Here is a 16,043-nt window from a genome sequence, read left to right on the forward strand (position 1 = left end):
TGGGAAGAGTTGCACATCACGGCAGGAGGTGGGGAGAGAGAAATGCAGCGATGCAAATTCAGACCACTCACCTGTTATTTGGCTATTTCTTTTCAGAGCAGGATGCTTTCTGGGAATTGCACCAAAGCAACCCCAGGACATCGTAAGTCCCAATTTACAGAAAGAAACCGAGGCTGAAACAGACTTGCCCGTGCTTTCAAAAACAGCTCATCCCCAAGTATAAATTTGAAACCAGACTTCTGATCCAATATCCAACCCACAATGGCACCATCAGAAATAGATTTGCTTCTAGGTGCTTCTGCCGTGCTACTGTAACATTAGTTTCTCTGGTTTCCTGTTTTCCCCTGTTAACTGATCTAGGAATTTTATTGAAAAGCAAACTGGAGTTTCCCAAAGCAAACTGCCACCTCCTTCTCAAAAGATGGCTTGGTGGATGGCACAAGATGTGCTATGGCTGAGGGAGTGGCAACCAGGGACGGGTCTGAAGAAAAAAATCAACTACAGTACCTGGCTTTCCCTAAGCATTATTAGTCAGCAAACCAGGAAAGAGCATTAAGAAGAAGACAATAGATCTTGGCTGTATGGGCCAGCAAGATGAGAAGATCCATATAAAGCTCGATTCTCTGAAGGGTAGCACATTAGACCAGGGGTGGGGAACCTCTGGCCCTCCAGATGGTGCTGAACTACAACTCCCATCATCCCTGACCAATGGCCATGCCTGCTAGGGCTGATGGGGGTAGTAGTTCAGCAACAACCAGACAGCCAAAGGATCCCTGCTGCTGTGCATTAGATGCTAAAGAGAAGCAGAGAAAAAGGCCTGCAAGATATTTATGAAAGGCCTTACCTGGCCATCTTCCATTTTAGCCTTTGGAAAGTTGAGGATCAAATTTGTAGCTGTCTCCCATTTTAAATGTGTGGCTTCCCAAGCCTGGAACACGACAAAAGAAAAAGAACTGTTCTAAATACCTTCCAGAAAATACCAGATGGCACCAAGTAGGTTTTACGATTTTTATGGTTAGTGTAAACTGATTTTTATCTCTATTGCAGCATTTTAACCTTACCATACCCAGCTTAGAGACTATGCCATTAAGCAGGATATAAAGTACTTAATTAATTAAATAAGTGTTCTGGTCCCAGCTCTCTGTAATCGGATGAAGGGGCGATATATAAATTTAACAAAACAAAGAAGAAGAAGAAGAAGAAGAAGAAGAAGAAGAAGAAGAAGAAGAAGAAGAAGAAGAAGAAGAAGAAGAAGAAGAAGAAGAAGAAGAAGAAGAAGCAGCAGCAGCTTACAACTGAAATAATATGGGAACCAGTATTTTTGCTTTTAAGGGGCTGCTGAAAATTTGTGTTTTAAAGAGGGCCTTCCATGAAGTGTGACTTGGCCATCATACAATGTGCACTGAATTCATGTAATCTGATGTTTTTAAGGTTTGTTTTCATATTTCTGTGTATATATTTATTATTTAATCTATTTTCTGATACCTTAATTTAATGCTGCCATGGAAACATTTGTTAGGAAGTGCTAATCCAGTGTTATCCGGCTGCCAAGGAAGAATACTTTTAGAAAACTGAAATAATATACCTCGGTGTTACCTGCCGTCGGATGTTCAATTCGCCTTAGCAATGCCATCACTCTTTTCTGGAGAGCTGCTCTTCCTAAAGGCATGTGGTCAGAAATTCAGTACATTTTCAACTTTTAAAAGGTTGCTTTGTTGAAAACTTTACGTAAGTTTCCTCTACCAATAAACATCCTTAATCAAAAGAGACTGACAGGACATATCTGCATTAATGCTTGCCTTTGAACAAACAATTGCCCTTTAGTTTTCACAGAGACATTTTTTGGTTAATGGGATTTAATGTACAGTGGAACCTTGGCTCTCGAACGGCTTAGTTGACGAACAAATTGGCTCCCAAACGCCGAAAACCCAGAAGTAAGTGTTCTGGTTTTCGAACGTTTTTTGGAAGCCAAACGTCCGTTACCACTGTCAGCTTTTGTTTCCGGGGTGCCTGCACCAATCTGAAGCCGCGCCTTGGTTTTCGAACATTTCGGGAGTCGAACCGACTTCTGGAAAGGATTAAGTTTGAGAACCAAGGTTCCACTGTATCATTTTTAAAACGTTTATTATTTTTAAAGCAAAATTTCCAGCTTGAAACACCAACCTAAAAGTGCACTCCACCCTCCTCTTTTCTTGTTCAATTTTCCCAAGCTCAACTGACAAGACACCTTCTCACCTGTTGACATCATGTTGCTCACGGAAGCAAACTCCATAAAGGTGTTGTAATTGGGCAAAAAGTTGTGAACCGACACCTCGTCTACGCCACATCGGATATCCGCTTCCTCGCAAAGATGTCGGAAACAGGACATTGCGACAAGCACTGCCTCGGTGTCAGGGCTCCAGAGGGACATATACAGGGCCACCTCCAATTTGGTCTGCGCTTGACGGCATATCGGCGTCCCGCTGCAGCCTGCAGCACTTTCCTTGGGAGAAAGGACAACAGGCCACATTAACCATTGCTGCTCTCCACAAACACAGTCAAGACAAGCCATGGTGTTTCAAGGACGTCTGCAGAGCACAAATGAATACAGCTCTCTTTTGAGCTAGATCAGTGGTGGGGAACCTGCAGCCCTCCAGACATTGTTGTGACTGCAACTCTCACCCCTCTAGACTGTTGCAGCTGATTCGAATGGGAGGCCTTGATGTTCAGCGAAGGGTGTTTCAAGCACGCAGCAGCCAAGGAAATGCCTTCCAGATGTTTTGGACTGCAACTCTCACTAGCCTCAGCCAGCATGGCCAGTGGTTAGAGATTATGGGTGTTCATTGTTGTAGTTCAGTATCTCTAGTGGGCACATCATTGGCTATTCTTGCTTCAGCAAGTACATTTCTAAGTGATCCTAATTCTATCACTGATGTGTTCTTCCTAGCTTTCAGCAGCTGATGGGATACAGAACTAGGAACGTCTTGGTTCTGTGTGGCTGCTCTGCACGGTGAGGTATCAGAATTGACTAAGTTCTGAAATAGTACCTCTAACTACTGTAGCAGTAATAGCAGCAGCAGTAGTGCTCTGTATGACGGCACTTGCATTATGGTCACGTACCATGCAAAAGCTCCCTTTTCCTTTCCTAAGCGTAGCTCCTGGGATACAACGCATCATCTCTTCATGGTCAAGAGAAATTTGATTAGCTCCACCCCCAGAGACATCGCATCCTACCCCATAAAGGAAGAGAAAGGGACAGGAACTCCTATCTGATTGCTATGGGGAGAAAGAGAGGAAAAATAAATAAGTCACTCTGCTTTTGTAGGAGGTAAAGGAAATCAGACATGCATGCACACACATACATAGGAGAGAGAGGTGTGTTTACTGGGGCTTTATCTATGAAAGGAGAAAACATAACACAATTTCACTTCCCTTACTGAGCAGGAAAGCTAGCCAAAATTCCTTCCCATCCAATAATTATCCAATAATAGGCCAAGAGCTGGAGCAAGTCAGAAGCAGCAAGCCCCTTTTGAAATGCTTTTCAAGTTTCAAAGAGCTCACTTACTTTGTTTTTCAGAAGAAATTTGTTCCTGCAGATCAAAATCTCTCGCAGCCACTTGAGGATTTCTGTGCTGCTGAGAATCTGATTGCTTGTTAGCCGCTTGCATATACAAAACAGCATTTGTGAACTACAAGAATTAGAAAAGTGCCAATCAATAGCCACTTATTGAAATGTTTTCTGTAACTTCAGCGGCAATATTTGCAATAAGCAGCACATTACAACAGCTGTGATGACAAGAGGTGCACATACTCAAGCCCTGCAGGAGATCCCCACACCAACACCTTTTCTCCTTTTGACAGTTTCCTAACTAGGACGCTAAAACCCTTTTGCAGGGCTACAAAATTTGTGTCAAGAATTCTGAGCACAACACATCCTAAGAGATAAATAGGGTGTTGGGTGAGAATAAACCGAGCTATTTCATTCATTCACTTTTTGGACCCATGAGCACATCTGAAAACCAGAGCAGCTGTTATGGGCACCACACACAAAGTGCAACCAGGCACCCACTGAAACCTAACTGGCTACAACAGAATGTCTATTTTCAGAAGGGGGGGGGGAGAGGCAGGAATCCTATAGGCATCTAGAAAAGTCTTTGCAAGCACATGGGGGCCTGCAGCCACTATACTGGTAACCCTCTGTTGTATACCCAGGGCTGCCTCTGCTGTCCACATAGGCAACTGTGGATGCTCTCAGTGGGGAGGGGGGTGGCGATGATGACACAGCACTAAAAATGGTTCTGCTAAAGGGCTAGTGTGTTTGAAGGGCATCTTAGGGCCTCTACAATTGGCAAAGAGAGTCTATGTGAGCCACAACATAAACAATAGGGGCACCTCATAACTCCCAACTCCAACCCCCAACTAGCACATATCATCAAGGAAGATCACACAGGGTCCCGGATAAATCATGTAAGATGGGGTATGGAATCTTTTCTGGCCAGCAGACCAGATGCTTATCTCCTTACTCCTGGGCAAGCCACATTGGGCAGCTGGGGGCTCTTAATTTTCTACGCCTGTGTCCTTCCCCGACATCTTTTCATTAGCACATTCTTTCATCATGGGGCACTAAGTGATTGGTCGACATTTTCACCAGGCTTATGTAGTTTCAAATTTACATTCTATTGTTTCATCTCCTTTGCATGGATCATTTTTATTTTTGTAATTGTGGGCAGTTTTTGACTGTAAGGTATTTCCTCAAATAAATCTAAATTAAAAGCACTCCACTGGATTGAGCACAACTTCCGTGTCTGTTTCACTGATCTTTGGAAAAGGAAACCCAAAATATACAGAGCGCCCCACTGTATTTAAAAGAATAGGCAATTCATTCTCACCTCAGAGCGGCATTGTTTATATATACTTTTTGATCATCTATAGTTATGGTGTGTAGCCCAGGAAACTGAGTCAGGAAAGAGACAATTCTTACCAAGCCCAAAACAGGCAATGTACTCACCTGATCTCCCAGAATGTTTCGATGGGTGCGTCTGGATTCCACAAGTCAATGCTGTCTAACTGATGGAGCACAAGCAAGGCCTGAAGGTGCCAAAAATGAAGAAACCACTTAATTAACTTAATGCTGTACATATTATTATTATTATTATTATTATTATTATTATTATTATTATTATACTGCTCTTCATCTGTAGATCTCAGGGAGTTTCACAGCATAAAATTACAATATAAAAAACACAAAAAGCATAATAAAAATGAGAACAAAAACAAAGCAATAATCTGCCTTGTTATGAAATGGGCGAGAGCCCATTTTAAAGCCAGGACTTCAGACTGTGACACACTGTCATTTTTTAAAAGAATGACAGGCTCACTTTGAAGCAGGGCATGGGGACACACATTCAGATCTGCAAACAATACAGTAATGGGCTTGCATGTCACTTAGCTCCTGACCTCCATGGCTTCTTGTGCTATTTCAGGCATGCTGGATTGTGGCACCAGCTGGACAAGGCCTGTTATGAGTTCAGCAGTGCTGCCCTGAGTCTCAGGACCTTGTTTCCTTGGATTCTGTAAAGGAAAGGACAAAACGATAAGGTGCGTGTTCACTGACATTCATATTCCAAATTCACCGGTATAATTTCCATATACAGTACACTTTAAAAAATACTGCAGAGAAGTAGACCCCGATCCTCCAAGCCAGCTCTTGCCCTGCAGGTCATCCTTGGGGAAAACCTTTGTGTCTTCTGTAAGACTTTTGCATATTTCTTCACTAGAGCTCACACTCCCTGCCACCACTGGAAATGGCCCTTCATTTACAGAGGGAGCCAACCTGAGGCTCTGTTAGGTACTACGTAGGTTTCAGGTCGCACCCCAGGCTGCTAGGAAGAAGGAACAGGCAATGCTTGATTCCGCATGTTTGGAAATATATAATCCAGCCGGTACTCACGTCCAATAAACCAGCATTTCTCAACCGCTGTTCCGCGGCACACTAGTGTGCCGCGAGACGCTGGCTGGTGTGCCGCGACGTGCGGCGACGAGAAGGGCGATTTGCATTGTCACGTGCCTGGCGGCCGCCAATAATTAGCACTGACCCGCCGGAAAGCAATATTTCTCCTCCTCTTTCCCAAAGCTCAGTGCAAACGAGCCTGGCGGCCGCCAATACACAACACTAACCCGCCGGAAAGCAATATTTCTTCTCCTCTTTCCCAAAGCTCAGTGCAAACGAGCCTGGCGGCCGCCAATAAACTACACTGACCCGCCGGAAAGCAATATTTCTCCTCCTCTTTCCCAAAGCTCAGTGCAAACGAGCCTGGCGGCCGCCAATACACAACACTAACCCGCCGGAAAGCAATATTTCTTCTCCTCTTTCCCAAAGCTCAGTGCAAACGAGCCTGGCGGCCGCCAATAAACTACACTGACCCGCCGGAAAGCAATATTTCTCCTCCTCTTTCCCAAAGCTCAGTGCAAACGAGCCTGGCGGCCGCCAATAAACTACACTGACCCGCCGGAAAGCAATATTTGGCAAGTGTTTCTTACAGTCATAATTATAATATAGGGCGGCACAGAGTTAAATTTTTTAACTTTTTTAATGGTGGTGTGCCTCGTGATTTTTTTCACGGAACAAGTGTGCCGTGGCCCCAAAAAGGTTGAGAAACACTGCAATAAACAATTTTTTGTTTTTAAGATGCGGGGTTTAAGCATAGACAATTCATTCCTCTACCTGTAGTGCATAGCAGTACCGGTCCAGGAAACATTCAACAACTTGATTCTTCTGGGCATACTAAGTGACTCCAGGCTTCTTCATAACTTTAGATTGAAAAATTCTACTAGGATTGGGCATTTTGTTTGTCCTAAGGGTCAGGAATGCTGCACATCTTCCTTTTCTAGGCTCAACGAACCAAAGCACGCAGCAATGAAACTATCTTCCAAAAATAAGGGTTGTCTGCACACCGATCATAGGGTTGCATGCATACATACATAATTTTATTTGTATGTTGCCTTTCCACAGTTCAAATCATGCTCGAAGTGGCTTACAACATGAAAAATACATAACTACAGCATAACAAAAGTAATCATAAACAACTGCTCCTTCTTCTGCTTTCACTTAATCATGCCATATTCTGTACGTTATAAATTGCATGAACGTAGGTTCATAAGACAGGTGATGCAGGAGGATGGTCATAATAGCATCCACAAAATTATGCCAACCTACTAATAAGGAAATTCCTTCCAGCAGCACCTTAGAGACCAACTAAGTTTGTCATAGGTATGAGCTTTCGTATGCATGCACACTTCTTCAGATACCAATAAGGTATTCAGATACCAATAAGGTACTAATAAGGGTTACTAATTCTTTTTTCCATTCCAAATCATGTGTTCTAAACTTTCCTAAGGAAGTTTAGTACAGGGAAACTGTAGGAAAGTCAATGCCTTGTTTTTTGGTTCAAAGACTGTAAAAGAAACCCTGAGACTTGGTGTTTCATTTAATTTAATTTAATTTAATCTTTTTAAAAAAGAACTTTTACTTACACAGAGCAAAAGTTTAGGGTCAGCATGGATCAGCTTTACCATAGATAACAACAAGACCTTGTAACTTCTGGTTTCAACATCTGTAGGCTTTTCTTTAAACTTAAGGCTTGTCATTTTCTCTTTAAATGTAAGACTCTAAGGGTGAAAAAAAAACCATGATATGACTGTCAACAAGGCACTGATTACTCCAAATATGTAACTCACCGCTCTTTTAAAAAGTAGTATTTATACAAATAATGTCATATAGCATAGTAATGGACAGTATTTAAATATGAGTAGAATAGCCAGGTTTTATCATTCAACTTCTTCTTGTTAGCTGAGCTGACATTTCCATGGAACCTTCCAAAATAATCACAATATTTATTTCCTGAGCACTTTTAGCCAATGCTGAATCTACCACTGTGATGACCCAGGAAAGAAGAGCCCAGGAGGGACAAGCTCACGGAAAACATAAATTCGGTCTGCAGTATTAGTTTTTAAAAAGGCAAACTGAGTGTTGGAATCATTAGGAACAAGACTGAAAACAGAACTGGCGCCTATTTTGTAGTTGCACTTCGAATACTGGGCAGAATTCTAGTTGCTCCATCTTTAGCAGAATGTTGCAGAACTGGAAGTAGTAGCAAGAACAAGGTGAGGCCAGGAGGCTGAACAGCACAAGAGACATTTGTGTTCCATTATGATAAACTCTGCAGGAAAAGGCCGAAGGTCCATCTAGTCCAGTGTGCTGTATTCTGCAAGAAGAGCATGACTCCAAGAACCCCACAAGCAAGTCATGAAGGCAACAGTCCTCCCCTGTTGTTGTGTCTGGAGTTGGAGTCCGGTGCAGGCCAGCAATAAATTAAAACGCTATGTCAGTGAAGTTAACACTTTATTCAAAGCAACCAAAACAGTGCAGGCCTATAGAATCGATTTATTACGGTCACAGACCAGAGACATGGACATATACAGGAATAGAGAACAGGTAAATAAAAACAGGTTAAAATTAAACCCAGTGCAGGCTTAGTGATCCCAAAATCTCTTCCCAGTAGCTCTTGCTCCAAGGAGGCAGATGTGAGGACTGAATGTCCCCGCCTTCCCACAGCTGCCTAAGTACCCTCCTCTCCAGGATTTTTCCCAAGCAGTTGTAGACTGAGCCTGCTCACAACCACTCTCTTCTCTTCTTCCTTTCTCTGTGTGTTCTAGGAGATCAGGCAGGAGAGGAGCCGGTTACAGGAGGGGGAGACTCCCTGGATTCTTCAACAGCCTGTCTGATCAACCAACCTCCTCTCCAGCCTCCTCTTCTGCCCCTGAACCTGGGCTGTTTTCTGCCCCAGCCACTTCCTGCTTACTAAACCCTGTTGCCCCTTCAGCTTCCAACATCTGCTCCTCCCAGTCCACTCCCTCTTCTCTCTCTGACCACTGATCGTCATCCCACCACCAATCCCTTGGCTCTGACGCTTCTTCCCCTGGGGTTCACCTTGGGGGTTCCCCGGCTGCTTCTCCCACCACTCCTCTGCATTCAGCCAGTCCATGAAATGTTGCTGTCAAGAAGCTACACGGCTAGAAGCTGTTTGTAGACCTATCACACTATGCAGAGTCAAAATTGAACTAAGGTCCAGGGACGCAGTGGTTAAGGATACAAGTCAGGGTGGCCTTATTCCAAACTAGTAAATAATGAACTGGCAAAGCAGATGAATGCTGCTCATATACAAAGAGGAGCAATTGCTTTCCCTATTGAACGTGCAACTCCCAGGCTCAGTTCACCCCAATTCAAGATGATGTCAAATCAGCAAATGAAGCCCTACTCAGCAGCTTCACACTGAAACTTTTTTCATCTTGTGTGGGTGACTTTCGTATTTGCTGTTGAATGACCAAATTATGGCAAATAGGGGCATGGAATCAAGGAGGAGCTCAGTCCCCATCTTACACATTCCAAAAAAACAGATCCTGGTTTGGCAGTCTCTTAAAAACCATGATTTGCTGAAGGCTGCCAGTTCAGATGCCATACCAAACCAGAGTTTGGCAATACATCCCAACCATCTCAACATTGATTTCCTCCCCGCCACATATTTAAAAAACAAAAAATAAAACTTGAACTAAATGTAGAAAAACACCACTGCCCATTTAAAGTTGTGGCTGATCTCTCTTTTAAAAAGTAAGTAATTAAATCTATGAATGTTTTTTTCCAGCCAAACAAACATATGGGCTGCTTCAATCAAAATCTGGACATTTTTAAAAGTATTTCCCTGGGTCGTCTGCAATTGAACAAAAGCTATGGAACTCAGGGTTGCATGTAAGCTAGACAATCACCAGAAAAAAGCAGAACATGAAATATGAAATCAGTGGACACTCTAAGAATCCAAGTTTACTTAGCAATAAAGCTTCTAGGCCTCATGCAAGCAGGTATTATGAACCAGAGGAGGTTTCCAAGAGGGCCTTTGAATGGCAAGATTCTTTCTTTTTACAAATTCCCCTCCAATCCATGACCACATCAACCCTTGCCATAAGATTAGAAATTCTTGGCAATCCTGAACCTTAGGAGCAGAAATGCACAAATACAAGCACAGTTATTCTCATTCCTAGCAGAGAATGATACTGATAACTAAGCAGGCACAGCCCTAACCCAATCTGCACACAACAATGTATGCATATTAATGGAGATAAAATACAAAATATGTTTCCATGTTAATGAATTGTTTTCTATTTCTACACACACGACACCCAACAGCAGGACCAAAATCATATGCATTAACATACTAAAAACAAATTATCTAAATGAAGGTGGGAGGTGGGCGGAGAGAATGAGTTGATCATTCTTTGAGGGTAAACCCTCTAAACCGTCTCAGTGAAACTGCAAACTTTTTAAAAATAACAATGGATTTAGTTACTCAGAAATAAAAAATGTTTATGAATTTGTTCTCAAATCTAGTATTTGATAGCTGATTTTACAACTGCACACTATTTTCACAAATAAATCTAATGAGAGTACAGATTTAATAGTGCTTCCCTCTGAACAAGAAAAGGGAGTACCCTGTTTCTCCGAAAATAAGACGTAGCCATAAAATAAGCCATAGCAGGATTTTTAAGCATTCAAGGAATATAAGCCATACCCCGAAAATAAGCCATAGTGATAGGCAGTTTAGCCTTGTAGGTTAAACTGTTCCATACTTAATAAAAAAATAAGACATCCCCTGAAAATAAGCCATAGTGTTTTTTTTTTTAGGAAAAATAAATATAAGACGGTGTCTTATTTTCGGAGAAACACGGGACATCCGGTTCCCCTTTCAGAAGCCAATTCCCTACTCACATCTTAACTGCAATCAAGGCACTCACTGCTGACTTCAGCACTTATCTTAACCATGGTTAGGATTACCCAGGATTTGAAACTGACATGAAACTGCACACTGAAACCCTTGTTTGTCACAAACAAGGTGAAGGTTGGTGCTGATGTATCCTCTAAACATGGTTGAAGCAGGGAAAGAGGAGTTTCCTCCTGAAAGAGGGAGATTATACAGCCCTTGGCTCCCAATCTCCTAACCATGGTTATATTTACACGAGCCCCAGGAAAAATCTTTGTTGTTAACTCATTTGTTAAAGAACAAAAATAAAGAACTAGCAGTTTATACTGAAGGAGGGCATCACTTCATGTTTAAGAAAACAGGTTGTGATAAATTAAGGGATGCGAGGGCAGTGGAGTAATGGAAGAGAATAAAACCGCTCATGTCACCTGGTCTGTGAAATGCGTTTTAATTGTTTCATTACAGCCAACAGGTGAAAGCATGCTACATAATCAATCACTGAAATGAAGTGACATGACTGTAGTGGTAACTATACACAGAAAAGTCACGGGGGGGAAATCAGGGAAAGCTTTTCTGTGGTAGTTAACAATGGGTCATATACTTACAGCAACAGAAGCCCACTGCAATGCATAGCAGTGACTGGTTGGCATCTGATCATGTGAGCGACAGCAGCCAATATGAACAGAAAATAAGAAGCAGAAGACAAAGTGCCGCCAATCAGTGTCAGAGCTGCAATGCACAACTGTTTGTTCTTTTCCTCCCCATATATGAACACATAGATCCGTAAATTTCCAAAGAAATCAGTCTTATTCTTTCCTCTATCAGTGCCATGGCTGAGTCATGAGGAACAGTTTCAGCTGCAAAGTGGGTGCGTTTGTAGGGGTGTGTCTTTGCATCTGGCAACACAGCTTGACAGCTCGAGGGCCCTTTAACTCAGATTGCGACATCACATTCCCTCACCTGAACCAAACTCTCAAAGCTGCTGTGAGAATGAGGTGTGTGTGTGTGTGTGTGTGTGTGTGTGTGTGTGTGTAGAGCTATATATCTATGTATAACAACACCTGGTTTTAATTCATTTTTTAAAAAAAGAGTGGGTAGCAAATTAATAAGTAAATATGCAATGTGAAGCTACCAAGTAGCAACAGAGATGCATAATTCATTGAAATGGGTTTCTTTGATCAACAGCAGAGAAGATAACAGAACACTATTTGGGGAAGGGCTGTAGCTCTGCTTTGCATGCAGAAAGTCCCAGAGTCAATCCCTGACATCTTCAGGTAAGGCTGGAAAGGACAGCTGCTGCCTGTCAGCGTTGACAATACTGATCTGGGATGGACCATTGTGTCAGCTTCCTATGAAGGAGGTTTCGCAATAACTTTTTCTGAGAGACAAGTGTTACTATCAAAATACAAAGAGATTCAAGAAGCTGCAAGGCATTGGAACCAGCATGAACTACAGAGGCAAATGCCTGCAAAGCCTGAGAACAAGCCTACACTGTTCACAGAAAGCACTCTGCATACAGTAGACATAATCCTTGTTGCAAAAAAACCAAAAACAACCCAGCCAAATTCTCTTCCTACACTCCTACATTATCACCGATCTGAACTGCCGGCATGCTGTAATATGGAGCAATGAAACAACTGACAGCACAAGAAACTTCCATGAAAAAACATCTCTGTAATTTGCTGACAAAGCTGGAAAAGCAACAGCTCGGTGGTAGAGCGCATGCAAAGCATGCAGAAGGCGCTAGGTTTAATCTGCCAGCATCTCTGATTAAAAAGAAAGCATGGAAAAACCCGTTGTCCTCCAAAGGTTGCTGGACTTCAACTCCCTTGACCATTGGGCCATGCAGACTGGGGATGATGAGAGTTGGGAGTCCAGCAATATCTAGAGCAGGCATCCCCAAACTTTGGCCCTCCAGATGTTTTGGACTACAATTCCCATCTTCCCTGACCACTGGTCCTTTTATCTAGGGATCATGGGAGTTGTAGGCCAAAACATCTGGAGGGCCGCAGTTTGGGGATGCCTGATCTAGAGGGTGATAAGTTTCCCAACCCCCAAGTTAAATGACCTCACATAGCAGGTCCCCTGTCTGAGACCTTGGAGAGCAGCTGCCAGTGAGTCAATTTCCATCAGCTTCAGCCAGCGGCCTAGCCGTGCTCCTGTCTTGACAGGGATACCCTAACTATTGCTGTCTATGCTCTAGTAAACCTCTAGGTTAGATTACTGCAAACCGTTATACTTGGGGCCTGCCTCTGAAGACGGCTGGGTAATTTCAGCTAGTGCAGAATTTGGCAGCCAGGTTGCTCACTGGGGCAAGACAGTTTGAGCATATTACACCGATCCTGGCTTGACTGCGCTGGCTGTCAATTCATTTCCGGGCCCAATTCAACTTTTCTCATTCAGTGTGGATTCAGTGTGGAAGTGGATCACTTCCATGATCTACATTTTTATGCATATCTTACATGTTTCAATGCACTTCATATTCATGTCACTATCTTTGTCTGGGTCAGAAGACTCAAGCAAAGGGGGGGGGGAAGCAATGTTGGTGTGGGCAGTACTCCTTTGACCCACCTGTCCCATGCAAATTTCACCCTTCAAATATTTCTAGAATGGCATCGGATCCAAAGCCCAGGCACTCCAGTAGCCAAGTTTACCCGTGTTTGACTTTCTTTCCTATGGTCTTGGAAGTAAAGAGTACCACTAGCCAAACTCTCTTCTTGGTTAACTTGGGACAAATCCAATCCTGGGATTTGCTTAGGACACAAGAAATATCATTGGGGAAAGGGTTAGAACTTTTGCTTTTAAGGACTGCGGCATTTGTACCACCTTTTATGATATAACAGAACATCAAGGAGATGCAATGAACACACGTCCTTTTTTTTAACAACAGCAAAATCTAACAACTGAAAAATGAGGAGTGGGGCCTTACCGGTGTCATGCGAATCGGGGTGTGCACGCCAGAACCTTGTAGAGCTTTATGGAGGGTTTCACTAAACATGCTGCGGAGTTCCACTGAATGACAGTATACGGCGTCAATCTTAGGCCACCAGTCAAGTGCAGACTAAAGTAACGCCGGAGGTGGGGGGTGGGGAGAGAGAAGACCAACAGAGATCACAAAATGAAACCTAGAAAGGATTTCAATGGGGCACTTAGGCCCAGCAGCCTGATCCTGCAAATCGCATCCCTGACTCATGTTCAGCGATCCCTTGAAAGCCTCCAGGGAAGATCCCATTTCTTCTTTATGTTACTATTACATTTATATCCCACTTTTTCTCAAGGAAGCTCGAGGGGATGTACACTTTTCTGCCCTTCTCCATTTTATCCTCACAACCACCCTGTAAGGTAGGTTAGGCTGAGAAGTAATGACTGGCCCACAGTCACCCAGCAGGCTTTCATGGCTGAGCGGAGATCTGAACCTAAAGCTTTTGTTTGCCTCTCAGAACTCAGAAAAACAGAGTAGTGAGGAGGCAACGGCCATTAATCATCATGAGCAAAAGTCTCCTGCAGAAGGGCGATTCCAATTTCAGTAGGAAAGAAGCCCTGATCGGACTGGCAGCTTAAAGAAACACAGCTTTGGTAGCAATTGTCTCCAATTGTTAAGTTTTTGTTTTCATGCTGTTTCTAGAAGTAGCTAATAGGAATCCCTGCCGCTCTCCTTCCCAGTGGGGATGAATCAGTCGTGCTGAGCAATGCAGCACCCTTCCAGGTGGTAATCCCATACATAACATCTGGAAGCCATTCTTGCTGCTGTGGAGGGAGGCCTGGTAAAGGCCAGTGGACACAATGCTAGCCAATCCTCAGCTACGGTTAAGGGACTGGGAACAAACCGCAGGGATCGCATGCAGCCTTCCCTAAGCCATTCCCTCTCGGGCGAATTCTCCCCAAATCGCTTGACCGTTGCTTTGCCATTGCGCCTGCATGGATGTTAAAGATGGCTAATGAAAACCAGGAAGCCTTCTTTGAAGGAGGGTGTGAAACTCTAGTTCTGAAGCTAGCTTGAAATGTCAGGGTCTCGTCTGGCTTGCCTTAACCGGTTTATATCCATGCGGACATGAATGTGAAAGATCAAGATAAAGAACATCGGAGGTGTCTGCACATCTAAAGGAAGGAAGCGTGCAATTTCAGGGCCAATTCCTGACCTTCCCATCCATGCTAAGCATCTACTAGTTATTTATATTATTACTTATATATCCCACCTTCCCTCCAAGGAACTCAAGGTGGAATACACAATTCTCTCACTTCCCATTTTATCCTCATAACAACCCTGTGAGGCAGGTTAGCGAAGGGACAGTGGCTTTCCCAAGTTATTATATACAGTCTTAAATTTTCAATGGTACTACTTATCACACACACACTTGGTATCTACAGTTGCTGATGGAATTCCAACGTATCAATAGATGGGCATTAGAGATGGGATTCTGATGTCTAGAAAGCCTCTGCTGGTTTGGGGGATACTCCACCCTTGAAATGCAATTGCCCAGAGGGCTTCAACAGGTAAGCTCTCCACCTTCCCCCAGTCCCATTCTCCTTCTCCACTTCTAATCAAATCATTACCATTTCTGAACAAATTACCAAGTCTTTTTGATAACTCAATAACTTACATTTGTGATTATACGGTGGAGTGAATTTACCAGCACATAATGAAATGTTGATGGGGAATTCTGTGCCAGGCAAGTCTGGAAAAGAAGAAGGGAAACATTTATAAGGTTTTCTTCTGCAACAAACCCGGAAGTCAACGGGTTACAAAACTCTGCAGCACAAGCTCCATCGAAATGAGCAGGACCTGTTAAAGGACACTTTTCTGCAGGAATGAAGTGGACACCTTTCCCCGTGCAACCTATTTATTTAGTTGAAAGCATTTATTAAACTACTTAAGATTTAAAAAAAATCTAAGCCATGTGAAAACAAAACATATAACTGAAACAAAAACCCAACCTAAATCCAACAAAGCAATATAAAAACCCACGGAATTGTATGGAAACAAAAACAGAAATACGGAGTATTCAAACATGTAAAGCAGGTTACAGGTTAGGAAAAATCTGAACAAAAAGATACATCTTCACAGAATGCCTGAAGCAACTGGTGGTGGCTGCTTTGTATATAGCAGAGGGAATGGCATGCCACAGTACAGGAGCAACAGCAGAAAATGCCTGCTTTGGTGTCACCACCCAATGATACTCTGCAAGGCATGGGACTACTAGTAGAGTTTCCCCAGATGTTCTAAGTGATCTTATAGGTCTATACAGAGGCAGG

At 43.1% G+C, this 16,043-nt stretch overlaps 1 protein-coding gene across 3 annotated transcripts in view; it reads right to left on the reverse strand.

Annotated features, from left to right (window-relative positions):
- The window catches only part of NF1 (neurofibromin 1), a 175,617-nt gene that overhangs the window by 131,092 nt on the left and 28,482 nt on the right, over positions 1 to 16,043 (reverse strand). For 2 of the 3 annotated variants that reach the window (XM_035139245.2, XM_035139244.2), the window contains exons 11-20: positions 15,392 to 15,466; positions 13,720 to 13,851; positions 7,513 to 7,647; positions 5,437 to 5,550; positions 4,988 to 5,067; positions 3,545 to 3,668; positions 3,100 to 3,255; positions 2,236 to 2,482; positions 1,586 to 1,659; positions 845 to 928 (exon numbers count right to left, since the gene is read on the reverse strand). In XM_035139245.2, coding sequence (XP_034995136.1) covers positions 845 to 928; positions 1,586 to 1,659; positions 2,236 to 2,482; positions 3,100 to 3,255; positions 3,545 to 3,668; positions 4,988 to 5,067; positions 5,437 to 5,550; positions 7,513 to 7,647; positions 13,720 to 13,851; positions 15,392 to 15,466 — 1,221 coding nt within the window. The remainder of the gene's footprint in view (positions 1 to 844; positions 929 to 1,585; positions 1,660 to 2,235; positions 2,483 to 3,099; positions 3,256 to 3,544; positions 3,669 to 4,987; positions 5,068 to 5,436; positions 5,551 to 7,512; positions 7,648 to 13,719; positions 13,852 to 15,391; positions 15,467 to 16,043) is intronic. The other variant, XM_035139246.2, reaches the window with a different exon arrangement.

This window comes from Zootoca vivipara, chromosome 15, assembly GCF_963506605.1.
Source record: "Zootoca vivipara chromosome 15, rZooViv1.1, whole genome shotgun sequence".
In the NCBI taxonomy this organism is placed as follows: domain Eukaryota; kingdom Metazoa; phylum Chordata; class Lepidosauria; order Squamata; family Lacertidae; genus Zootoca; species Zootoca vivipara.